The 26,730-nt window shown below is 34.3% G+C and overlaps 5 protein-coding genes across 5 annotated transcripts in view; 2 read left to right on the plus strand and 3 right to left on the minus strand.

Moving 5' to 3' along the window:
- The window catches only part of LOTGIDRAFT_162902 (hypothetical protein), a gene marked incomplete at both ends in the record, with an annotated part of 4,327 nt that extends 3,496 nt beyond the window's left edge, over positions 1-831 (plus strand). The window contains one exon of the mRNA XM_009058920.1: positions 365-831. Coding sequence (XP_009057168.1) covers positions 365-831 — 467 coding nt within the window. The remainder of the gene's footprint in view (positions 1-364) is intronic.
- A 5,809-nt stretch (positions 832-6,640) lies between these two features.
- On the plus strand, positions 6,641-7,708 carry LOTGIDRAFT_162903 (hypothetical protein; the record flags this gene model as incomplete). The annotated part of the gene is made up of 1 exon (XM_009058921.1): positions 6,641-7,708. The coding sequence occupies one exon, from the start codon at positions 6,641-6,643 to the stop codon at positions 7,706-7,708; it is 1,068 nt and encodes a 355-aa protein (XP_009057169.1).
- A 5,166-nt stretch (positions 7,709-12,874) lies between these two features.
- On the minus strand, positions 12,875-13,435 carry LOTGIDRAFT_87855 (hypothetical protein; the record flags this gene model as incomplete). Its single annotated transcript, XM_009058800.1, has 1 exon — positions 12,875-13,435. A coding segment is annotated over one exon (561 nt), but the record flags the coding sequence as incomplete, so codon positions are not given.
- Positions 13,436-14,011: 576 nt separating this feature from the next.
- Positions 14,012-14,575, minus strand: LOTGIDRAFT_87692 (hypothetical protein; the record flags this gene model as incomplete). The annotated part of the gene is made up of 1 exon (XM_009058799.1): positions 14,012-14,575. A coding segment is annotated over one exon (564 nt), but the record flags the coding sequence as incomplete, so codon positions are not given.
- A 682-nt stretch (positions 14,576-15,257) lies between these two features.
- On the minus strand, positions 15,258-24,358 carry LOTGIDRAFT_217054 (hypothetical protein). The gene is made up of 12 exons (XM_009058922.1): positions 24,259-24,358; positions 23,485-23,631; positions 22,742-22,917; positions 22,130-22,259; positions 21,148-21,280; positions 20,316-20,492; positions 19,792-19,877; positions 19,315-19,444; positions 18,613-18,689; positions 17,966-18,159; positions 16,200-16,332; positions 15,258-15,415 (listed from the first exon to the last, which is right to left on the minus strand). The coding sequence occupies exons 1-12, from the start codon at positions 24,304-24,306 to the stop codon at positions 15,305-15,307; spliced, it is 1,542 nt and encodes a 513-aa protein (XP_009057170.1). The 5' UTR covers positions 24,307-24,358; the 3' UTR covers positions 15,258-15,304.
- Positions 24,359-26,730: the final 2,372 nt, after the last annotated feature.

A 26,730-nucleotide genomic window follows, 5' to 3' on the forward strand; every position in this document is an offset into this window, starting at 1 on the left:
TTATTATTATTATTATTATTATCATTATCATTATTAGTATTATTATTATTATCATTATTATTATTATCATTATTATTATTATCATTATCATTATCATTATCATCATTATTATTATCATTATTATTATTATTATTATTATTAATATTATCATTATTATTATCATTATTATTATCACTATCATTATCTTTATCATAAACATTATTGTTATTATTACTTTTATTATTATCATTATCATTATTATTATTATTTATTATCATATCATTATTATTAATTATCATATCATTATTATTATATTATTATTATTATTATTATTATCATCATTATATATTATTATCACTATCATTATTATTATTATTATTATAAGTATCATTATTGGTATTATTATTATCATTATTATTATTTTTATTATCATTATCATTATTAGTATTATTATTATCATTATTATTATCATTATTATTATTATTATTATTATCATTATCATTATCATTATCATTATTAGTATTATTATTATTATTATCATTATTATTATTATTATTATTATTATCATTATTATTATTATTATTATTATTATCATTATTATTATTATTATTATTATCATTATTATTATTATTATTATTATCATTATTATTATTATTATTATCATTATCATTATTATTATTATCATTATTATTAGTATTATTAGTATTATTATTATTATTATTATTATTATTATTATTATTATTATTATTATTATCATTATTATTATTATTATCATTATTATTATTATCATTATTATTATTATCACTATTATTATTATTATCATTATTAACATTATCATTATTATTAACGTAGCTTCTTCCAACAAACTATCAAAACACTTACTGTACTGTCATTATATTTAATATTTTTATTGTCGAGAAGAATAAAGAACCTGACGTTTTACACGCCATTAACCATAATATTGAGAAGGTGATTGATTATAATGATTCCCTGGGTAGACCTTATATTTGCCATCCCACAGATCCATTGTACATTCTTTGCTAAAAAAAAAAAGGCTCGCAATGACATTACGTTTTGTCTCTGTAATATTATATTATTTATTAATAACTGCGAATTTGATTAAAGGTACAGGTGCGTCATTTGCGTTCCAAATATATGTAAATAATCTTCAGAAGTATTAGAAATGTACAAAAATCACATAATTCCTTCAAAAACACACCAAATTTTCATTTTTTTATTTCGATATATTATTTCTTTTTATATATCATTCAAGTCTCAAGAAAAGATTCAAACACATTCTTGTGTCGTATTCTTGGATTTAAAGGCTGAAATTTTGACGATGAGCTGTGAAAACGATGAGCTGTGAAACCGATGAGCTGTGAAAACGATGAGCTGTGAAAACGATGAGCTGTGAAAACGATGAGCTGTGAAACCGATGAACTGTGAAAACGATGAGCTGTGAAAACGATGAGCTGTGAAAACGATGAGCTGTGAAACCGATGAGCTGTGAAAATGATTAGCTTATTAGCTGATTAGATAATTAGCTAAAAAACATTCTGGTTAATGAGACTAAGATACGATTGGTCAATTGGATGGCAAAAATGTCCCTTTAACTTCCCTCAGTACGTTTTCTTGTCTGTCTCTTTAAGGGATAGGACTCATACTTATTGATTAGACTGAAAAGGTGTCAAGTAGTTTTCACATTTTCCACCTTGTCTCCTTGTTTGTTCGACCAATAAGGAGATTAATGCCGAGTTAATGACTAATTGGTTAATTAGGTAGCGAGGAGAGAGTACTAACTAATCACTTAACGTCATTCCGGAATCCCAGTCGCGTAAATTTCCACTCTAAAGCTCATTCGTGCATTAAAACACAGTGTTTCAGGTGGATTCAAGGTGACTTATCTTTACAAATTCCAAATCACATCAATTTATGACTACATCAAGACTATATTATTATATGGTTTATACGTAGGTTTTTTTTTCATGGCCCTCAACTGCGAACCTCTACTTGCTGATTGATTTTTATATACATACGGGGCAGAATACATGCAATCAGTCGTAAAAGATAGCTTGCCAGATACGCTAACTGGCAGTACAGTAACAATCACCAGTATGAAATATTCAACCTTCAGTCTTACACTTCTTTTGAACTTTTTGATGCGATACTGATCACTTTTCATCTAAATCCGACAAGAATTGTATCTTCTGGAGTGTTTTCGAGCTATAAATTGAACGCGTTTTCAAGAACAAGGGAAATGACCCAAACTAAATATTTTTCGATTTTTCTGATTTTCGATTGGGATCATCCTTTGGTGATAACAAACACTCAAACCAAGTTTCGTCAAAATCTGTCAATAATTAAACCTTCTAGAGTGTTAACAAGCTAAAATTAAACGCGTTTTCAAGACCAAGAGCAATAACTCATACTAACTATTTTACAATTTTTCTGATTTTCAATAGGATTCATCCTTGGTGATACAAACACTCATGCCAAGTTTCAACAAAATCCGTCAAGAACTGCGCCTTCTAGAGTGTTTACAAACATTTCAAGATCAAGAGCAATAATTCATAATAAATATTTATTCCCACCCCGATATGTGGGTGTATCAAAATAACTAACAACGAGTCTCGTCGTGCTGGAGTCAATGTTCAACCAATCAGCTCCCCCCCTCAACCCCCCTTCCATTACCTCCGTCCCTCGTACCCTTTTGGGCTAGCTTATGATCTTCGAATTAACTGCCGAAACACAGTTCTATCATTAAATATTGTTATCGTCGAGAAGAATAATTACATGACATTTTGTACGCCATTAACCATAATATTGAGAAAGTAGGCCTAATTAATTATTAATTGAAATTATAATAATTAACTGAGTACACCTAATATTTCACCATCTTACAGATTAATTGTACATTGTATTCTATTCTTCTAGAAAAAACGCAATGAACTTTCTATAACATTACGTTTTGTTTCTGTAATATTATATTATTTATTATTAACTACGACCTTGATTAAACTTCCTTCTGTAGGTTTTATACACAAAACATGAACACTTTTTTTGATTAAAAGACACAACTCTATTTAACCCCGTTACTTTAGAATTCCTACGACTAAACTTGCACGTTAAGTGAAGAAAAATGTTAATTTTGACGTTGTCAAATCGCTAATTAATAACGTTTACGCTTGTACGTTAATATACGATGATATTTTGAGAAATATGATCTAGATTGGTGAAGGAAAGCTTCCCTAATATAGTATAATCTCTAGAATCAATTCCATTATGTAGTTATTACTTATTCTCTACCCATTTCTCTAGAACTCATACGACTAAACAAGCACGTTAAGTGAAGAAAAATGTTAATTTTGACGTTACCAAATAGTTATAATATAGAACGTACGTTAATATACGATGGCATTTTGAGAAACATGATCTAGATTGGTGAAGGAAAGTTTCCAAAATATAATAGAATCAATTCCAGTATGTAGTTATTATATAGGGATTATTGCCCCTTACAGGATCTATAATCGGTTTCATTACCCTCTTCCCCTGTATATCACTCACTATTTCTTAATTTCTCGTCATACCCGTGTTCATTATGCACCGGTAGCATTATATTGTTTATATTCTACCGTTGCTCTCACAATCCCATATTATCGTCATTAATTTTGATTGGTAAAGAGTTTACTTCTCTACCTATCAGATTTCTTCAAACAAATTATTGCGGAAAATATTTGAATAACCAGACAAAATTTAAGTAACAAATTTGCTTTCTGATAATAGAGTATCAAAGTTGACAGTTGATTTTTTATTGCCATATGAGTCAATTTTTAACAGCTATTGTACACATTGATTGTTTTTAAGTTTTCCTCACGTTTGGAGGCGACATAGTGCAGTTCAGTCACGGTAAGATCGCAAATGGTCACAATTCAATGTGACGTGGCTGTAAGGTATTCCCAGCAATCATTTTGCATTGAACGTCCCTATCAGGAAAATCTGTCAGGTAATACTACACATTGTTAATCAACCTTAGAAATCAATAAACCCATCAATTCCAACAACTGATAGATAACTAAACTGATTGACTGTCTGTCTTTAATGTTGTTTTATTAGTATAATTTAGTGAGTAATATCTAACCCTAACAATATACATCAACAATTCAAACTGAATTTTATAGACAAGGACTAATTGGCTTTACCTGAGAGAAATTTTGAGTTATTTTATCAGAAATATTTCACGACTGGTGTCATTTCTATATACAGTATATTTATGTCAGAGCTTGTGTGTGTCTTTTTAACTAAATCATACTTACATCTAATTTTCAAATATTTAATAGGATTATCTATTGCTCTGTGACCCGGGCCAGTGTTTTCGTTGAAAATCATCTCAATACAGTGACACCTTAATACCAATCAGGTGTCTTTATTACACAGACTTTAAACGCCTACTCTATCTGTGTTTTGGACACACAGTACTCATCAGGACAGATTGTTTTGAATTTGACTTGATTTGGATGCGGAACAGGAATGTCCAGATTTTGTACAGTTTATGAAGATACGAGACAGAAAAGTTCAGTTATTGTTATTCTCTAGTAATGAGTTTATGAGTATACGAGACAGGAAAGTTCAGATATTGTACAGTTTATGAGTATACGAGACAGGAAAGTTCAGATACTGTACAGTTAATGAAGATACGAGACAGGAAAGTTCAGATATTGTACAGTTTATGAGTATACGAGACAGGAAAGTTCAGATATTGTACAGTTTATGAGGATACGAGACAGGAAAGTTCAGATATTGTACAGTTTATGAGTATACGAGACAGGAAAGTTCAGATACTGTACAGTTTATGGGGATACGAGACAGGAAAGTTCAGATACTGTACAGTTAATGAAGATACGAGACAGGAAAGTTCAGATATTGTACAGTTAATGAAGATACGAGACAGGAAAGTTCAGATACTGTACAGTTAATGAAGATACGAGACAGGAAAGTTCAGATACTGTACAGTTAATGAAGATACGAGACAGGAAAATTCCGATATTGTACAGTTAATGCGGAACAGGAAAGTTCAGATACTGTACAGTTAATGCGGAACAGGAAAGTTCAGATACTGTACAGTTAATGAGGATACGAAACAGAAAAGTTCATATATTGTACAGTTAATGCGGAACAGGAAAGTTCAGATATTGTACAGTTTATGAGGATACGAAACAGGAAAGTTCAGATACTGAAAGCGGATTGTGCCATTTACCGAAATATTTCAGATATTAAAGGAACAGATTTGACAAATTGTACTTTAGTCTCAGAAACTTTTTTACTAAGCTAATCAGTAATGTCACAGCTCACCGTCGAAATTTGAGCCTTCAAATCCATGTGTGTCCAGAATTATCCGTGTTTGAAAGTTAAAACGACGATTCGTCATTTCTTGAGACTCTGCCATATATAGAAAAGAAATCATAATATAGAAATAGAAAGTGAAATTCCTAGTTTGAAGTATTTTATTAGTGCGACTTGTGGTATTAATTGGTAGCACTAATAGTCAGTAGTATCGACGGGGGTGATCGATACTGAACCGTAGCAACGACTTGGAGTAAGGGGGGTTTCGCCTGTGTAGCTCTGGGGGTTAAAATGGTTTTCTAAGCCCAAGTGTCGGGACTGTCTTTGATGCTTGAGTTCGGGTTTTGGATTTAACTTGTAAATAATAAGATCTGAAATGTTGTACAATGTAATATGAATTGGTCTAACATATAATAATACAATACAATATAATATATAAAGATAGTTGGTAAAATATAACTATTACATATGAAGACATTTAAATATTAAGAATATAAAATACTAAAAGATCTAATAGTTCTTACCTGAAATGTTGTACAATGTAATATGAATTGGTGACGACTGATGTTTGCTGGTCATATTTATATTATATTATAGTCGCCATTCCATTCATATACATTGGGTAACTTAATGATCTAACTATATTAGCTGTCATATTATCTAAGATTATTAAAAACATGAAACACAGTTGATTAGTCTTACTATATAATTGATATTCTTAGACAATATTACATGTTGTTATATAGGCTATTATAGTATTTTTAAAGGAATTATGTGATTTTTGTACATTTCTAGTACTTCTGAAGACTATTTACATATATTCAAGACTAAAATCAACCCCGGAAATTGGCACATCTGTCCCTTTAAATTCAATGAACTTACCAAAGAGTATAGCAGGGTGTCAATAAGACGAATATCCTACTGGAGAATTGTATCGTTGTGAATGGGATTTATCTGGTAGTAAGGATTAAAAGTTGAAACCTGATTAACCGGCATAACAATTGATTTTTTTCGTGGGAAGGATTCGAACCCACGGCACATAATCGTCTAGCAGATAATATAACTACAAACAACGACTAAGCTATTCCATCTCCATGTAAGGAAATTAACGCCGTTATCCTGCCTGCCAGCCGCCAATACCTAGCAATCATTGATTTTGGTGAAAAACAGAATGATTTTTATGGGTATAACTTTGATAGAAGACAACGTTTCGTTAATCATACTCTAGTTTCAGTAGTGTAGTTGGTTCCATTTTGCTGAACAAGTGACAACTGTAACAGACGTCTAGATATTCGGAAAAGAATTCCAAAAAAACTTGGAAATGGCGAGTGACAATACGACCGAATATTGGACCAATTCAACAGAGTTGAAGACACCGTTTGTTTTAATCCCTGATATACCACAATTAGTTCGTATCCTCGTCGTCACTTCCGTTACAGTGTTTATAATCACCTCCAATATTATCAATATATTGGTACTAAGAAGAACCCGGATGTCTGCCAACGCTAAGTTGTGTTTGAGTAATTTGGGATACGCCGATTTGGAGGTGGGATTGGTGTCGTGTTCACCCTGTGTCGTGGTCGCTATTCTCGGGTACTGGCCGTTCGGAGAAATCTTCTGTCAGATAGCCGGATTCGCTCACGGAGTATCAGTCGTAGTATCTATTTTAAGCCTGGCTTTAGTAAGCGTTGATCGCTACATCGCCATTGTCAAGGCCTTACATTATCAAACGGTTTTCACTAAAACTCGATGTAAAATTATTTTATTCAGTTTTTGGATTATTTCTATGATATCTTTTATCATTCCAAACTTTCTAGTGCCTGATTTTCTCTACTATAAATTCAACACAATCGAAGGAATTTGTGGACTCTACTGGGGTTTTCCACTCTTCTGTATCCTTACAAGCGTCTTTCCGATCTCTTCCGGAATCGTAGTCGCATGTAGCACGTTCTGTATCGTTCGATATCTACGGAAGTCGGACACAAGCCTATCGTCGAGCGTCGGAGCTAGAGTGAGAGGCCGTGGAAGTCGAGATACTAAAGCTCTGAAGATTTTAATGGCCACGACCTGTCTGTATTTCATATGTTGGGGTCCATACGTCATATCCGTAAGCATCACTTCATACCTACCAAGTATCAAAGCGCCACCTATCGCTGATTTTACCTTTATGTGGGTTGCTAATAGTAACAGTTTTATTAATGTTTTAGTGTATTCTGTTGTTTATAAAAGTTTTAGAGACGAAATCAAAAGAATGTTTACACCAAAATATTGGAGAAAAGAGAGAAGTTTGCGGCCGCCGCCTGTAGTCAGTTATATTGTTAGTAGTGACGTTGTCGACTCTTCGTTTCAGACTAAGGAATTCGCTCACAACGTAATTCAATGTGAATAGTTCTTAGATTGGCTGTATTCGATAGCGTACAATCCAATCACATCGCTTCATTTACAAACTTCTGTGATGGCTGTTGCAGTTAAAGTTATAAAACAAAGTTTACAATAGCTTGACATTGTGAATTCAGTGTGAATACGTCTTAATTTATTGTTCTGAAAGTTTATAAGAAGACCGTCTATAGTCTACAATAATAATAAGGAGCAAACAGACATGGGCGTTAGGAATGAAATGAATTTTTACGAGTTTTACGTCCTACTTTTCTGTACCATGTGGGCTAATGAAGACAGGCAACATTATGCAGGGTGCAATGAGGGAAATTTTGCTAGGACAGCTGCATTAGCCAACTCGTTTTTCGATTTCAAACTGTCGATGGATTTTTAACGTACACAACCTGTAGCACACGGGGCCTCGGTTTATTGTCCACCCAGAACGACTCTTGTTACATGTCAGTCCCTCTCACGTGTACCTGTAGGCAATATGGCAGCCCCGTATCCATGTTTTACCGGTTAAAAAGTAATCGGGTAAAAAAAACAGATATTTTTAGGCCCAGTAACATAAAAGATAAGCTCCTAATTTCTGCAGTATAAATAATTCCTCACTTGATTATACGTAAATAGTCTTCAGAAGTACCAGATCAGTACGATAATTGCAAAGATATCTTTAACTAGAAATTTCACTTTTTCTTTTTGTTCTTTTACTAATCTATCAACTAACAATTGTGTTGTCTCACGTTCATTCCGGTTCCCCCACCGTGGCCTGAATCGTGATTGTCGTGGCCGCCGGAAACATAGTGTAAATTTGGCATTGGCTCAACAATTTCCGTTTCTGAGATCACTGACCTGCGAAACTGGAGAATCGTGGCCTTGAAAGGTATGATATATACTTATCTTGTTTCAGTAACAAACATCTCAAGGTCTGCCAATTAAAAAAAATCAAAATTGATTTGTTTAATTAAGAAATTCCTAGGAAAAAATATTCCTAGATGTAAATAATCAAGATAAAAGAATTATTGTATTTCTGTTCAATGTAAATTATAGATTGTTATTATTGTTTTGGATATAAGAGAATTAAAAATAAAGGTATAATTTCTATTCTAGTGTATGTTTTAGTAACTAGGGTTAATAAGATAGTGGACCACAGCCATATACGCCCACCACGGCATGCGGATGGTAAATATTCAAGATTTTGGGGCAAAGGCAGTAACTCTGCTTCTAACGGCCGAAAAAATTCGAACTTGATCTTCGTTTAATGAACATGTATACACATACCGAATTTCATTTGATTCCATCAAAAAATATAGTTTTTAGAGCGTTTACAAGCAAATGTTGATGGACGGAAGGACGGACGGACGGACGGACGGACGGACGGACGGACGGACGGACGGACGGACCAACCGACCGACCAACCGACGGACCTTCGTTTCATGAATATGTATGCACATACCGAATTTCATTTGATTCCTTAAAACACTCTAGTTTTTAGAGTGTTTACGAGCAAGTGATGTTGATAGAAGCACTTACTGTATAGAGGTTAAAGGGCGATAATTCCTCAAAACGGACGTAAGAGGCCTAAATCTTGAAAAAGCCTTAAATTTAATCAGGAGTAAACTAAACTTTCTCAAACCTTTCGATTTCAGTCCAATAACATCCATTTTAAATTTCGTCAAAATCGATTGAAAACTAAGAGAGTAATAGCATATTCAAGATTTTGGGTCAAGGGCAATAACTCTGCTTCTAACGGTCGAAAATAGCTCAAATTCGAACTTGATCTTCGTTTTATGAATATGTATACACATACCGAATTTCATTTGATTCCATCAAAAAATCTATTTTTAGAGCGTTTACAAGCAAATGTTACAAGCAACGGACGGACGGGCGATGGTGCCGACAAAATACGTCCACATAAAGAGATGTGGGCGAATAAAAACGAATTTCGATTTTCCGTAAAGGACGAGGGATGGGATGTGGGGTTAAAGGGGGGGGGGGGGTTAAACTGTACCGCTTTCGTGAAAAATTATTGGTCTTTCAGTGGAAAATCTTGTGTTTCTCAATGTTCACAATCGGCTAGCTAGTTGAACAGGATAGTTTTGATCAATGGTGCTTCACTGGTATCATGTCACAATCTACTAGCTAGTTGAACACGGTAGTTTATATCAATGGTGGTTCACTGTTATCGTGTCACAATCTACTAGCTAGTTGAACAAGATAGTTTATATCAATGGAGATTCACTGCGATCGTGTCACAATCTGCTAGCTAGTTGTACAAGATAGTTTATATCAATGGGGTTCACTGTTATCATGCCACAGTCTACTAGTTAGTTTAACACGAGAGTTTATATCAATGGTGGTTCACTGTTATCGTGTCACAATCTACTAGCTAGTTGTACACGGTGGTTTATATCAATGGTGGTTCACTGTTATCGTGTCACAATCTACTAGCTAGTTGTACACGAGAGTTTATATCAATGGCGGTTCACTGTTATCGTGTCACAATCTACTAGCTAGTTGTACACGAGAGTTTATATCAATGGTGGTTTACTGTTTTCGTGTCACAATCTACTAGCTAGTTGTACACGGTGGTTTATATCAATGGTGGTTCACTGTTATCGTGTCACAATCTACTAGCTAGTTGTACACGGTGGTTTATATCAATGGTGGTTCACTGTTATCGTGTCACAATCTACTAGTTAGTTTAACAAGATAGTTTAAATCAATGGTGATTCACTGTTATCGTGTCACCATCTGCTAGCTAGTTGTACATGATAGTTTATATCAATGGTAGTTCACTGTTATCGTGTCACAATCTACTAGCTAGTTGTACACGAGAGTTCATATCAATGGTAGATTCACTGTTATCGTGTCACCATCTGCTAGCTAGTTGTACACGATAGTTTAGATCAATGGTGGCTCAATGTTATCGTGTTACAATCTACAAGCTAGTTGTACATGATAGTTTATATCAATGGTAGTTCACTGTTATCGTGTCACAATCTACTAGCTAGTTGGACATGATAGATTATATCAATGATGGTTCGCTGTTATCGTGTCACAATCTACTAGCTAGTTGTACACGGTGGTTTATATCAATGGTGGTTCACTGTTATCATGCCACAATCTACTAGCAAGATGAACACGGTGGTTTATATCAATGGTGGTTAACTGTTATCGTGTCACAATCTACTAGCTAGTTGAACAAGATAGTTTATATCAATAGAGTTTCACTGTTATCGTGTCACAATCTACTAGCTAGTTGAACAAGATAGTTTATATCAATGGAGATTCACTGCGATCGTGTCACAATCTGCTAGCTAGTTTTACAAGATATTTTATATCAATGGAGGTTCACTGTTTTCATGCCACAGTCTACTAGTTAGTTTAACACGAGAGTTTATATCAATGGTAGTTCACTGTTATCATGCCACAATCTACTAGCTAGTTGAACATGAGAGTTTATATCAATGGTGGTTCACTGTTATCGTGTCACAATCTACTAGCTAGTTGTACACGAGAGTTCATATCAATGGTGGTTCACTGTTATCATGCCACAATTTACTAGCTAGTTGAACACGGTGGTTTATATCAATGGTGGTTCACTGTTATCCTGTCACAATCTACTAGCTAGTTGTACACGAGAGATTATATCAATGGTGGTTCACTGTTATCGTGTCAAAATCTACTAGCTAGTTGTACACGAGAGTTTATATCAATGGTGGTTCACTGTTATCGTGTCACAATCTACTAGCTAGTTGTACACGAGAGTTTATATCAATGGTGGTTCACTGTTTTCGTGTCACAATCTACTAGCTAGTTGAACAAGATATTTTATATCAATGGAGGTTCACTGCGATCGTGTCACAATCTGCTAGCTAGTTGTACAAGATAGTTTATATTAATTGTGGTTCACTGTTATCATGTCACAATCTACTAGCTAGTTGTACACGGTGATTTATATCAATGGTGGTTCACTGTTATCATGTCACAATCTACTAGCTAGTTGAACACGAGAGTTTATATCAATGGAGGTTCACTGTTTACGTGTCACAATCTACTAGCTAGTTGAACACGAGAGTTTATATCAATGGAGGTTCACTGTTATCGTGCCACAATCTACTAGCTAGTTGTACACGGTGGTTTATATCAATGGCGGTTCACTGTTATCGTGTCACAATCTACTAGCTAGTTGAACACGAGAGTTTATATCAATGGAGGTTCACTGTTATCGTGCCACAATCTACTAGCTAGTTGTACACGGTGGTTTATATCAATGGCGGTTCACTGTTATCGTGTCACAATCTACTAGCTAGTTGTACACGGTGGTTTATATCAATGGTGGTTCACTGTTATCATGTCACAATCTACTAGCTAGTTGTACAAGATAGTTTATATCAATGGTGGTTGACTGTTATCGTGTCACAATCTACTAGCTAGTTGTACACGGTGGTTTATATCAATGGTGGTTCACTGTTATCGTGTCACAATCTACTAGCTAGTTGAACAAGATAGTTTATATCAATGGTGGTTCACTGTTATCGTGTCACAATCTACTAGCTAGTTGTACACCGTGGTTTATATCAATGGTGGTTCACTGTTATCGTGTCACAATCTACTAGCTAGTTGTACACGAGAGTTTATATCAATGGTGGTTCACTGTTATCGTGTCCCAATCTACTAGCTAGTTGTACACGAGAGTTTATATCAATGGTGGTTCACTGTTATCGTGTCACAATCTACTAGCTAGTTGTACACGAGAGTTTATATCAATGGTGGTTCACTGTTATCGTGTCACAGGAACCACGGACGTCTGATTGAAAATTGGAATGGTGTAAATTTACATAGAAAATATAAAAACAATACCGAATAGAGGTCACAGCAATGGCAAATAGAGGTAACGGAATAGTGGAGACGGCAATATACAACCACATTATAATGACGAATAGAGGCAACGGCAATACCCAATAGTGGAAACGGCAATATACAACCACATTATAATAACGAATAGAGGTAACGGCAATACCCAATAGTGGAGACGGCAATATACAACCACATTATAATAACGAATAGGGGCAACGGTAATATCGAATAGAGGTGACGGAAATATCGAATAGTGGAGACGGCAATATACAACCACATTATAATGACGAATAGAGGCAATGGCAATACCGAATAGAGGTAACGGCAATACGGAATAGAAGTAACAGCAATGGCAAATAGAGGTAACGGCAATACCGAATAGAGGTAACGGCAATACTGAATAGAGGTAACGGCAATACTGAATAGAGGTAACGGCAATACCGAATAGAGGTAACGGCAATACCGAATAGAGGTAACGGCAATACCGAATAGAGGTAACGGCAATACCGAATAGAGGTAACGGCAATGGCGAATAGAGGTAACAGCAATGGCGAATAGAAGTAACGGCAATACCGAATAGAGGTAACGGCAATACTGAATAGAGGTAACGGCAATACTGAATAGAGGTAACGGCAATACCGAATAGAGGTAACGGCAATACCGAATAGAGGTAACGGCAATACTGAATAGAGGTAACGGCAATACCGAATAGAGGTAACGGCAATACCGAATAGAGGTAACGGCAATACCGAATAGAGGTAACGGCAATACTGAATAGAGGTAACGGCAATACCGAATAGAGGTAACGGCAATACCGAATAGAGGTAACGGCAATACTGAATAGAGGTAACGGCAATACTGAATAGAGGTAACGGCAATACCGAATAGAGGTAACGGCAATACTGAATAGAGGTAACGGCAATACTGAATAGAGGTAACGGCAATACCGAATAGAGGTAACGGCAATGCCGAATAGAAGTAACGGCAATACTGAATAGAGGTAACGGCAATACTGAATAGAGGTAACGGCAATACGGAATAGAAGTAACAGCAATGGCAAATAGAGGTAACGGCAATACCGAATAGAGGTAACGGCAATACTGAATAGAAGTAACAGCAATGGCGAATAGAGGTAACGGCAATACTGAATAGAGGTAACGGCAATACTGAATAGAGGTAACGGCAATACCGAATAGAGGTAACGGCAATACTGAATAGAGGTAACGGCAATACCGAATAGAGGTAACGGCAATACTGAATAGAGGTAACGGCAATACCGAATAGAGGTAACGGCAATACCGAATAGAGGTAACGGCAATACGGAATAGAAGTAACAGCAATGGCAAATAGAGGTAACGGCAATACCGAATAGTGGAGACGGCAATATACAACCACATTATAATGACGAATAGAGGTAACAGCAATGGCGAATAGAGGTAACAGCAATGGCGAATAGAGGTAACGGCAATACCGAATAGAGGTAACAGCAATGGCAAATAGAGATAACGGCAATACCGAATAGAGATAACGGCAATGCCGAATAGAGGTAACGGCAATGGCGAATAGAGGTAACGGCAATGGCGAATAGAGGTAACGGCAATGGCGAATAGAGGTAACAGCAATGGCGAATAGAAGTAACGGCAATACCGAATAGAGGTAACGGCAATGGCGAATAGAAGTAACGGCAATACCGAATAGAGGTAACGGCAATACCGAATAGAGGTAACGGCAATACCGAATAGAGGTAACGGCAATGGCGAATAGAAGTAACAGCAATGGCGAATAGAGGTAACGGCAATGGCGAATAGAAGTAACGGCAATACCGAATAGAGGTAACGGCAATACCGAATAGAGGTAACGGCAATGGCGAATAGAGGTAACAGCAATGGCGAATAGAAGTAACGGCAATACCGAATAGAGGTAACGGCAATACTGAATAGAGGTAACGGCAATACCGAATAGAGGTAACGGCAATACCGATTAGAGGTAACGGCAATACTGAATAGAGGTAACGGCAATACCGAATAGAGGTAACGGCAATACTGAATATAGGTAACCGAATAGAGGTAACCGAATAGAGGTAACGGCAATACCGAATAGAGGTAACCGAATAGAGGTAACCGAATAGAGGTAACGGCAATATACAACCACATTATAATGATGAATAGAGGTAACGGCAATACCGAATAGTGGAGACGGCAATATACAACCACATTATAATGACGAATAGGGGCAACGGTAATATCGAATAGAGGTGACGGAAATATCGAATAGTGGAGACGGCAATATACAACCACATTATAATAACGAATAGAGGCAACGGTAATATCGAATAGAGGTAACCGAATAGAGGTAACGGCAATATACAACCACATTATAATAACGAATAGAGGTAACGGCAATACCGAATAGGGGTAACCGAATAGAGGTAACCGAATAGAGGTAACGGCAATATACAACCACATTATAATAACGAATAGAGGCAACGGTAATATCGAATAGAGGTAACCGAATAGAGGTAACGGCAATATACAACCACATTATAATAACGAATAGAGGTAACGGTCAATACCGAATAGAGGTAACCGAATAGAGGTAACGGCAATATACAACCACATTATAATGATGAATAGAGGTAACGGTAATACCCAATAGTGGAGACGACAATATATTGGCGTATAAAAAAAACAACTCAGATTGATTTTAGCTGATGATATATTTTATAAGTTAAGTGAAGCTGTAAAGTTTATTTAATTGAAACATTTTTTAACGATGGTACAGTGACAATGCCTAGTTTTGTAATCATATTACACGCCTGCCATTGAGCCACACCCTCACCAGATATATGTAGATCAGGCTGAAAAATAGAAAAATACATATTATAAAGCAGTTGAAGTAGGGGTGGGACAATGAGATCTTTTCTTGAAATTTGAAAAAAGCAAGGCATTTCCGAAGCCGAAAAAGAATATGAATTTTTTTTTCGTCTATGACGTCATCTTAGTGGAGTGCGGGGCCAAAATAAGTGCAAAAAATGCATATTTTGCACGTTGATGTAGGTTTAGAGGTATTAAAAGTCAGTCATGTTATTTTTTGTTTGTTTTTTTGTTAATAATATAAACTTTCTAATTATAAATTAAACTTAACTTATTATAAGATTCGGTAACTAAAACAGTGAGAACCTGATAATTTGTCACACCTTGATTAAATTCGACACAGTTAATGAGACATGATTGTTATTATAAATAGTATCGTAGTCATAGATTGTGCTGAATAAGGTATTATACTGAATTTATACCCAATGTCACGGGAATAAATATGTCAAATGCAGGTATTTCATCACTTCAAAAATTTTCGTCCAGACAAGATGTGCGTTATTTCGATTATTAATCGATTATGCCTCTCTGATTATTTCGATTAATCGATTATTATTTTCTTCCGATTGTCCATCACTAATAATATTGGTGGTTTTATTGAACGTATATGGGCCTCTTTTTCTTATAATGAGTTTTATGAGAAACAGGGCTCTGTACCAGGCTTTCTTTGTCAATAAACAGACTTCAATATTTATTAATTTATATACGCTATGTTAAGTTTTTTTTTTGCGAAACAGGACACACACGTCTGCCTTCAATTCAACTCACCTGTAATTTTTCCCAGATTTTTTTCTTGGGATTTAATTTTTCATCTGGTTGATTTTGTTCGTAACCTTCGAAGAAAACACGTTCTCCAAGACTGGTACCACTTGGTAGCTCGAGAGGTTCCACAGATTCAGGGCTGAAAAAAAAAGACAAAATTTGGTATCTATCTAGGTCTATCTTAATGCCTCACAGATAATATTTCAACTTTACTGACCTAGAATTTTATGACGAAGTTACCACAAAACAGGGCTCTTATTAAACGGATTGTAAAGTGATTTTCTAGGTGTATCAGAGTCTCAGACCGACGGTTAATATCCTCTATCGGAGCCATAACATGTCAGTCTATGTCTTTTCAAAGAAAAAAAGAATATGACATCACTGTAATAAAGTATAAAGACAACAATCACTGCTTATCTACAATAACTTTATAAACAACCCGATAATCTGATAATCCCAAAATTACCTCTTATAAATGTTTAATTAATCATCCATTGTCTATTTACGGTACTTCTTTTAGGAGGTAACTACTCAGAAGTAGTATATCTATATATCTTTTGTTATTTATGTTTGCCTTCCTTCTATTTGTCTTACAAAGAATATTGTATATAATTGTGTATAACTATCATTATATTGGTATTTGAAATTAGTATGTAATAAACTCAGAAGTAGTATATCCATATATCTTGTGTTATTTATGTTTGCCTTCCTTCTATATGTCTTACAAAGAAAGGTACTTCTTTGTTTACATTTAAAAATTGTAACATAGTTATCTCCCTTAATCTAAGAAATAATTCTGACCTATATTTATCAAAACATTATTATTTTTTTTAAATTACCCTCCTAAAGTATATTTTAGAATTTCTGACCTATACAATAAAAAGTTTAAAATATTTAAATATAATCTACTGTATAAAAATACGATCTTATATTCAGAAAACTGTAATATTTCACCCAATTACCTCCCTTGAAGAGTGTTTGACCTATATCTTCTTGTAGTTGTGTTTCTTTCCTAAATTACCTCCCTTGAAGTTGAAACTTTCAGCTGTCAATCAAGTATAGTTCTATAAGGAACTTCCCCGGTGGGAGGAGCTACTAGGGTACTGTTTAGCATATTAAAGATGGCAGATAATTAGATTGTTTACTTTTCAAAACGATCTTATTTGGGAATTTGGGAATTGTTTGGGGGGTCTTAATCTATGAAAATATGACAGAAATATGATGGAAATATATAGATGATCTTATATCTCACAATCAATTATGACAATCATCAAAAAAAACTGAAAAACATCATATCAATACCTATTCACCCTTTTCAATAAATGTAAATATTTTTGTTACTTTATGATTCGCTTTCAATGTACATATTAAATAACGCTGCTGTCATTTCTTTTGTTTATATATATTTATATTTATAATTATATTTTCATAATTTGTAAATATTTGTATTAGTAATGTATTAATATTAGCCTCGGCTTGTTTCTGAAACCAATGTTTATATATAACACATGTATTACTTGTAAATTAAGAATAAATATTGTTTAAATCATCAAGTCAATACCGGTATATATATATAATAACTTCTCTCAAAGAGAAATTGAACCTGGTTTCCCTTTGTCAGTTATGTAGGTAAGAGGGGCTGACATGGAAAAAGCTTCTAGTCATTCAGATGGGACAATAAACCGATAGCGAGAATGGTCAACGTAGATACGAATGAGCATCAACTTGGTTAATATTTATTTAACTTCAGATAGGACAAGAAATCTACTTACGTAGAAGCACACATCAACATGGCCTCTGATAAAACTCCTCTCATTTTGGCTGGTTTTAGATTACAAACAAACACAGCTAGTCGGTCTTGTAGTTTCTCCATCGGATACAGATTATTCAAACCACTCACCACAGTACGGGGATTCTCTTCTCCTAAGTCAACTTTCTCCACAAATAAACTTTCAGCATCAGGATGCTGGAAAAACAAAATCAGTCTTCACAGCTCAGAAATTTAAAAAAAAAAACAGATACATTCTTCTTCATTTCACATTTACTCAGTATTCATTATATTAATTCATAATAAGATACATTAGAAGACAATTGTCAGCAAGATTCCAATGAGTGACTGATCAAGAAAGGTCAAAACGTCTTTTTTTGTTTATCCAGACTGTACACACATGGACATTTATGATTGGTTAAAACTCGTAATGATATGATTAAGAATACATGGTAATCAAATAGTTTGCTTAATTTGACACTAAAAAATAAGGAAACCCATCTTTAAACTAATAAAATAATACTGGATCACTAGTAATCATGGCCATTCTTTTAACTTTCCTTACAATTTCAAACATACCACAAATATTGATCAAAAGATGGTGTGAAAAGATAAAACAAGAGAAAGGATATCTGCTGATATACAACGTACCTTTTCTACGGAGATAATTTTCCCGACACGTAAATCTAATCTACTAGGAATGATTTCTTCAACACTCGCTCCCTTCTCTACAAAAACATAAAATACATTAACATTTTTTAACTTCAGAGAAGTTGGGGTGTGTTTTTAAACTTTCTGTACTTTGACAATGAATAAATGATTAAAAATTGAGAAAACGAGAAAAAACTGTGCATAAATGCAGATATAAGTGTAAAAAGTCACGAAAATCAGACTTGATTTGTACTGAGTGATCTTAAAGTGTTACTAACGGACTCGGGTCTAACAAAAAATTTTTTTTACTTTTAAGTTCGGTTTATTGTCCCCTCTGAACGACAAGATGTGTTTTCCATGTCAGCCCCTCTTACCTGCATCATTGATAGGGGGAAACCAGGTTGTAAAATCCGAAGGTATTATCTCAACCTATGCCGGGATTGAACCCTAGACCTTCAGGTCAGCGAGCAAGCGTCTAATTCACTGAGCCAACCCGGCTCCCATTGGAACAGTAGAAATGGTGAAAGCGAATTATGTCGTCCACACTGTCCAGATCTGTATAGTCACTATCTATTGTATCGATAATCTCTCATCACACCTTCTCTAGTCCCACCATGAAATGAGCATGGATTATGGCAAGGCTTAGTGTATGGAAGATGGCCTGTAAACCCCCTTTATTAGAACACAAAAATAAAAACTTACTTTCTGGTGGGGGGTAGGCTTCTGCCGTTAATTTTTTCAGTTCTGCTGATTCAAATTCTTTTCTAATTGGTTCCAGTAATTTATTCAATGCTTTTTCTACCGATGCCTTTAAATCTCCTGGGTGTACTTTCTGAAATAGAAGCAGAATTGAGTTTTACACTCTCCTTTTGTAATCAGGAATGTGCTTAAACATAGACATCATACAGTGTGCAATGAGTGAAATTTTGCAAGACAGCAGCATTGGTATACTCTTTTTAGCTTCTCAAATGTTGAGTAACCTTTAACATACACAGCCTGTATCAAACAGGGCCTCAGTTTATAGTTCAATATGAAAACTAAAGATTGATTTTTTTTTTTCCTTTAAAAGCTTCAATCTAATTAAAGCTTATGAAAAAGTAAATATTGCCCTGTCTTACGAAGAGACATTCAAGAATTGGTAGCTCAGCAAGATATAATGGAAATTAATGGTATGATTACCTCTAATCTAAAATCTTCCTGTAAATCTGTAAAATTATCGTATGTTTTATTTCCACCATGTTCTTCTGTTCTTTCTATTTTAATCTCTGTTGATAAATAATAAATATAGTTAATAATTAGGTTTATCACTGTCCTGGCAAAATGTCCCTTATTACACACTGCATGGCATTGTCTCTCTTCAATAGACTAATTACATGCAGAGATGAAGTAAAGCTACTTTTTTCATTCTTGGTAATTTGTTTGAAAAGAGGTTTTATATGTATCTGTGAAACTGGTAGCATCAATTTACACCATTCCAAATTTCAGCTTAGTTTTAGTGGTATAGCAGGAACCATAGAGACGTAGGATTGAAAATGAGAATGGTTCAAATTGTAGCTATCTGTGTTCCCGAAATACATACAAAATTAACACAGTATTTTATAACCTTGCTTTCTCTGTCTTGGATCCTCTAAACTCTGTCAAAACTTGCATCAGTTAATATCCTATACATATACGAAGAAAATTCTGTATTTCATTGAACTTACCGTTATAAACAGGATAGAGGACAAATTTACAGAACGCCAATACTCCGTTATTCTCTATATTACCAGGCTCACAGAACGCTTTCTTTAACTTCTTCTTCAGATCAGCTGGAGAGTCAAGTAGATCTATTTTAGAATCTGGATCAGATGCACTCATTTTACCTCCAGTCAGGCCTGGCACTGTAAAACAAAAATTTTACATTTTAATAACAACATAATAATAAAAATAACCACAATTTCTATACTAAAAAACTTCTGAAATAGGCTTCTGATTAATTAAATTTGTTTATCAAATCATCCTCTAACGAGGCATAGAACATTTATAAAACATTTGTTAACAATTGTACAAAATCTTTGTTTGGTATTTAGTAATTGTGAGTACTATATATTATAGACACAACTTTATAGAACAACAATCACTGGTTTAAGTTTTATACAAAGTTTCGAAGTGTTTCCCCACGTCGTCCTCAGACACATAATGAGAAGAAGTGATGGGTAAATAAGCAATAAAAAAGGTTTAATGTATATATAGTTTGCCCATCACTTCTTCTCATTATGTGTCTGAAGACGACGGGGGGAAACACGTCGAAACGTTGTATAAAACTTTAACCAGTGATTGTTGTTCTATAAAGCTGTGTCTATATAATAAACATTGTATGGCTAAATCTAAGCTTAATATTGCAGGCCTACTGGTATCCTTAGTTTCTGAACTTTAAAAATCCTATTCTAACCCCTTGTAAACTCTCCTCAATAGCTGGTTCAAGATCAGGACATGGACCAAAACATAAGAAAAGTTCATACAATTAGTTTAGAAGTCACTGAACAGGAGACCTACCCATTGGATTCATCAGATGAATTCTTTTAGTGTATCCTAACTGTGGAAGATATTTTTCAGCATAAACAAAGATTTTTCTCTGGTCCACTCCACCAAATTGAGCATCAACTTTTAAATATTCTTCATCTAATGCCTGGTAAATAGAAAGAAATATAATAGATATTTAAGGCCTGTCTTTCATCTCAATATTGAGTTAATAAAAACGTGCAATGATATAACATGCAAAATCTACAGAACCAAGGTCCAATTAACTAGACGCTTTATAATATTCTTCATCTAATGTCTAGTAAATAGAAAGAATTGAAATGAAACTAAGTTTTAGGTTCTGCCATTTTTCACCTCATACGGCTAATCAACTGTAATGTACACAGCCTACAGTTCATAGACCTTTATTTATCGTCCAATCAACAAGTCGCTTTCTCCATGTCAACCCTCTTCCTGATAGGGTTCATGAAGACATGTCAATACCATAACAACGAACAAGCATGAGAGATAAATCCCAAGCTGTCTTACCAAGGACAAAATCCTTGTTATCCTTTAAAAATTGTTGTCTGTCTTTCAACCCAGCTGTAAATGGGTAGGGATAATCCGGGAAAGATCAATGCCAAGAGGTTTGGTCAAGGACCAGCTGGTAGAAAGGATTGTTAACTGTGAATCCAAGTTGTTATCCTTGTAAAATATAGTTATATCTTTCTTTCTTTCTACTGTCTTCTATACACAAACAAACAGAGTCCATTTCTAAGGATAACTTTATGTTCTTTGAGGCCTCCAGAGATGAAAAAGAACTACAGGGTGGTTTGAGATTATAGCAACTTGAAACTTGGCATATCATCATCGTTCACTGTATTTCAAAATATTTCCCTTCTTCAGAGATCTTAAAAATTGGTTTTATAAAGCACCATGTTCAAGGGTCTTTGGATAATTTTTTGTATTCATACTTCTCAAGAATACAGACTGTGTGGTACGAGAACTATATCATTACCTGTAAACTAGGATACAGTAAACTACTGAGTAGAGGAGATGATACTTGTTTGACAACTTCCGCGCCAGCTTTCAACGCATCATGTTCTGTTACAATAGATGATAACCTGTATACATCTAATGTGTATTCCCTAAAATATACCAAATAAACAATTTTAAACATCTTATAGGGATGCTGAGTTAATAAATCTAAATACCAAATAAACAATTTTAGACATCTTATAGGGATGCTGAGTTAATAAATCTATATACCAAATAAACAATTTTAGACATCTTATAGGGATGCTGAGTTAATAAATCTATATACCAAATAAACATTATTAGCTATGTAGACTCTCTGAAAGGGATGCTGATTTGACAAACCTAAATACAAAACAAACATTATTAGCTCCATTGCTAAAACTAACTGTCCTGATGAGGATTGTGAATCTGAAACATGTGTCAGTAAGTTAACTTTAAGTCCTATATGAGCTGTGAACACTATTACTGATTAGCTAAGCTAAAGACATTTGCGTTTCTAAGACTAAGTTATGATTGGTCAAACAGACGACCCTTTAAGGAATAAGAAACATGATTCAACAAAAGAAACAAATCTAAAAACAATTTGACAAACCTCGATAGTTGGTAATCAGTACCCTTGACGAATTTTAATTTATCTAACGGAACTCCCAGAGATTTTAACATGGATTGAATAATTCTTTGATAATATTCCGCTCTCAGATGTAACAATGGCCAGGGAGCTTTCATATTGTCTAGGTACGCATGTAAATCAGCAAATAATATTGTTACCTGCAAAATAGAGAACATTGTTAACGTCACCATAACACTAACTTTACACACTAGATGGCAGGTTAACAACTCATGAATATTCAAAGCTGTCTTCAAGCTATTACAAACTTCATCTTATACCTTGACTGCAAGGGTCCACTTTCTAGTATCATAGAAGTTTGTAAATGAAGCGATTTTATTTGATTGTATGCTAGCGAATACAGCCAATAAGAGGCTTCAACAGAAAGTCTGTGAACACAAGCAACCACATTTCCTGAAAAGGTGTTTTAGGTTGCTTTTTGTCAATTTTTGAATATATATAATAGTCCATTACACATTTCTTGAATGTATTTCACAAGTACTAGAAAAGTTAAAAAAAATGGCATATATTTCAAATATACCTCAAACGAGGAACTTCACTTTCTATTTCTATATATAGCAGAGGCTCAATTAAATACGAGTTGTCTTTTTAACTTTCAAACGTGGATAATTCTGGATTTGAAGGCTTGAATTTCCAGAACATATATAATAGTCCATTACACAATGAAATTTGTGTACTGTCGTTCATTAAAATAATGCCTGTCCTACCTCACAACCTGCCTTTAAGAAATCAGCTATTTTAGTCATTGGTACGAAATAGGCTACATGTGGTTTACCAGTGGTGGCTGTTCCCCAGTACAGTTTAACATCTCTCTCTTTTAATATTATCTTTAATCTATCTTCTCCTATAACTTCCTGATAGACAGATAGATAGATAGGTGGATTAGATTGATGGATGAATAAATAAATAGATGAATGAATGAATAGAGTGAATGAATGAAGAAGTGGAAGAATGAATTAGTGAATGAATGAAAAGAGGAAGAATGAATGAATGAATGGAGAAGTGGCAGAATGAATGAATGAATGAATGGAGAAGTGGAAGAATGAATGAATATTTATGTGACTGAATAGATGAATGAAGGAATGAATGAAAAGAGGAAGAATGAATGAATGAATGAATGGAGAAGTGGCAGAATGAATGAATGAATGAATGAATGGAGAAGTGGAAGAATGAATGAATATTTATGTGACTGAATAGATGAATGAAGGAATGAATGATCAGTGAAATACATTAATCTATAGAGTTAGTGTAATTCTGTTAACTTTTGCAGAGCCCTGATAGGTTTTATCACATCTTTTTCAATAAAACAAATTGGTCAATGAATAAAAGAATGAATTAGCTTAGGAACAACATAACTTAGCATTACTTTTGATGATTCCACATGGTTTCTATAATATCTGGTCAAAATGTTAAATGATCAACGAGCATAAAATAAGATATTTGATTGACATGAAAGGTGGAAGTAAAATTCAGAAACTAACCTGTAGATTCCGTTTAATCAGCTCTAGTTTCTCGTCAGCTCCCGCCATTTTTACCTTCTACAATCTGATTCAGATACAGTCTCTTATTAATATCTGTACCTGAAATAATAACGATGAAATCTATTGTAATCTACAATCAATAAGTTAAAAAACATAGTTTATTACAATAGTTTATTACAATAGTTTATTACAATAGTTTATTACAATAGTTTATTACAATAGTTTATTACAATAGTTTATTACAATAGTTTATTACATGGACTAACTGAAGAGTAATATCTGGTGTATGATATTTATTATGATGTAATTTAACTTCCTGTATCTACTAACATTTCAACATTCCATTTTTCAGATTTTTTTTAAGAGGGCTGCTTTCTCTATTGACATTCATTGAGAAACTAAATTCACAAAATCACCATCAGCCTTTAGACCATTTGGAGACAGGATTTAAAAAATTGATAGTTTATATTTGATTTATAGACTAAATATGATCGTTTAATCTTCTAACTCTTTATTTATTATATTTACCTATAGTCATTATAGTCAATATGAAACAAGATACTTCCGTATCAAGTAGAGGCTATTAAACTTCACATAGTATCACCTCCTATAGATCTTAATTGAGACTGAAAGCGAGGTTTATAATGTAATTTACGTCATCCATTGAAAAGATTGATGAAGGGTAAATCTATGTGACGTCACTGATCACCCGATCAACCAAGAGACAAGGGCTTAAAAGTAAATTAAAACTGCAATTTCTCAGAAATGTGTGTGAAGGTAAAATTCATCTAGGTGTATCATTAAATAGCATAATCAATCTAGATTTTAATGAGGTAAAATATGATTAGTTTTGGGATAGTAGAATTGGAGAAGGAGGTGTTATTGCTGATACACTGTTACCCTAGCTTGTTTACGTCACGATTCTTGTTCTGGTTTCAATATGGAGGCCGCGTGAACAAGGTCTATATCATGTCTCTATTTGACCTGAAGATATTTAAATTGACCCTTCTTAAGATTTTACTACTGTTCCACTATTAGGAAAAAGCCAAACTGTTACAGTTAGGGAACCGAAAACCTCTCTTTTAGTATTCAGAAATTTATCAAAGGCCAAATGAAAACTAGCTTAGAGTCAGCTTTACATTACAATGTTCAGTGGAAACAGGGTTTTTGTCACCTAAGAATACTACCCAGTCCTACTTAATTATCATGACATCCCTTTCACCATCCCAGTCCGGCCAGTTGTCTAAAATGTCATCCATATTGCACTAATTTTATATATGCCTATGCAGATGGAAGAAATAGAACCTCAACCTTACAAAGTTAGATCGAAAAATATTTTGACAGCTGTTTGAGAATTAAACTTCCAACTATAATTTAAGACTCTACTTTTACTTTCGTCTGGTCAAAAAACTCACCGGTCAGCAGATACCCAGTTATCGGAAAACCTTTGGTTCAAATTGGCTGATTGATTGCAGTGAATATGAGTAAAATCGATACTTACCAGTTGATCACTGAACTATTTCAACACAAAATATCAGAAAAACAGTGTTTGTTTACAATTTCATCAGACAAAACTTCACTTCCGGATTCGCAAAACGTGTGTGTCACAAATAAATTTAATGTCGTAAAAGTAATCAAAATTAAATATTTTGAAAACGATACAGTGACAAATTTTTCTCGAAGAAAAATGAATTTGCTGTCATTATCATTTTAAACCATAGATTTACAGAATAGATTAAAAACCAATAAATTTTCATTGATATTTTACGACGTCCATTTTACAGTCTCGAGGTCAAAGTTCACCTGAACATGAAGTAAGCGCAACGTAAAGGATTCGCATCAATGAAAGTTAATTCAATTGATTGATTGATCGGTGAGTGGATTCAGGTAGATCTATAAAATGGCTGAATGATCAAAAGGTTTAGTCGGTCATTAATCTGATTATAATCTCATAAAGTTTACAGTCTTGTCTGTGGGCTGATAATATTAGTCTTTGCCACAGAGAAGGCCAGGCCAGTGTCCCGGAGAATGCAGTCTACTGCACTGACTGCAATGACAGTGTGGGTCCCTTTCATATTATTTGTTCTTGGACATGGTTAAATTCCAAATTGGTCATGGTGACTAAGTAGAAAATATAGTGGTTGATACTCATTCAAACAATCTAAGAGAGGCTCCAAATTTCCTCGGCATTGTGATTAAGTAGAAAAAGTAATGGTTAGGGCTCATTCAGACAATTTAAGAGAGACAAGGAAGGGTTAGGGCGGGTCTGGGAGGTAAATGTGTGTCAATGGACAGGTTCTCTTTGATACAATCAGGATCAAGACACAGGGCCTTGAAGTTGTGTCAGTATTAATAAAAATGGGCAATGTGGAAAAAATAGTGTCAACATAAAAGACATTGACACTATTTTCTCCACATTGCCCATATTTTATTAATATTGACAGAACTTCAAGGACCTGTGATCAGGACAAA

This window comes from Lottia gigantea, assembly GCF_000327385.1.
Source record: "Lottia gigantea unplaced genomic scaffold LOTGIsca_36, whole genome shotgun sequence".
Lineage (NCBI taxonomy): Eukaryota > Metazoa > Mollusca > Gastropoda > Lottiidae > Lottia > Lottia gigantea.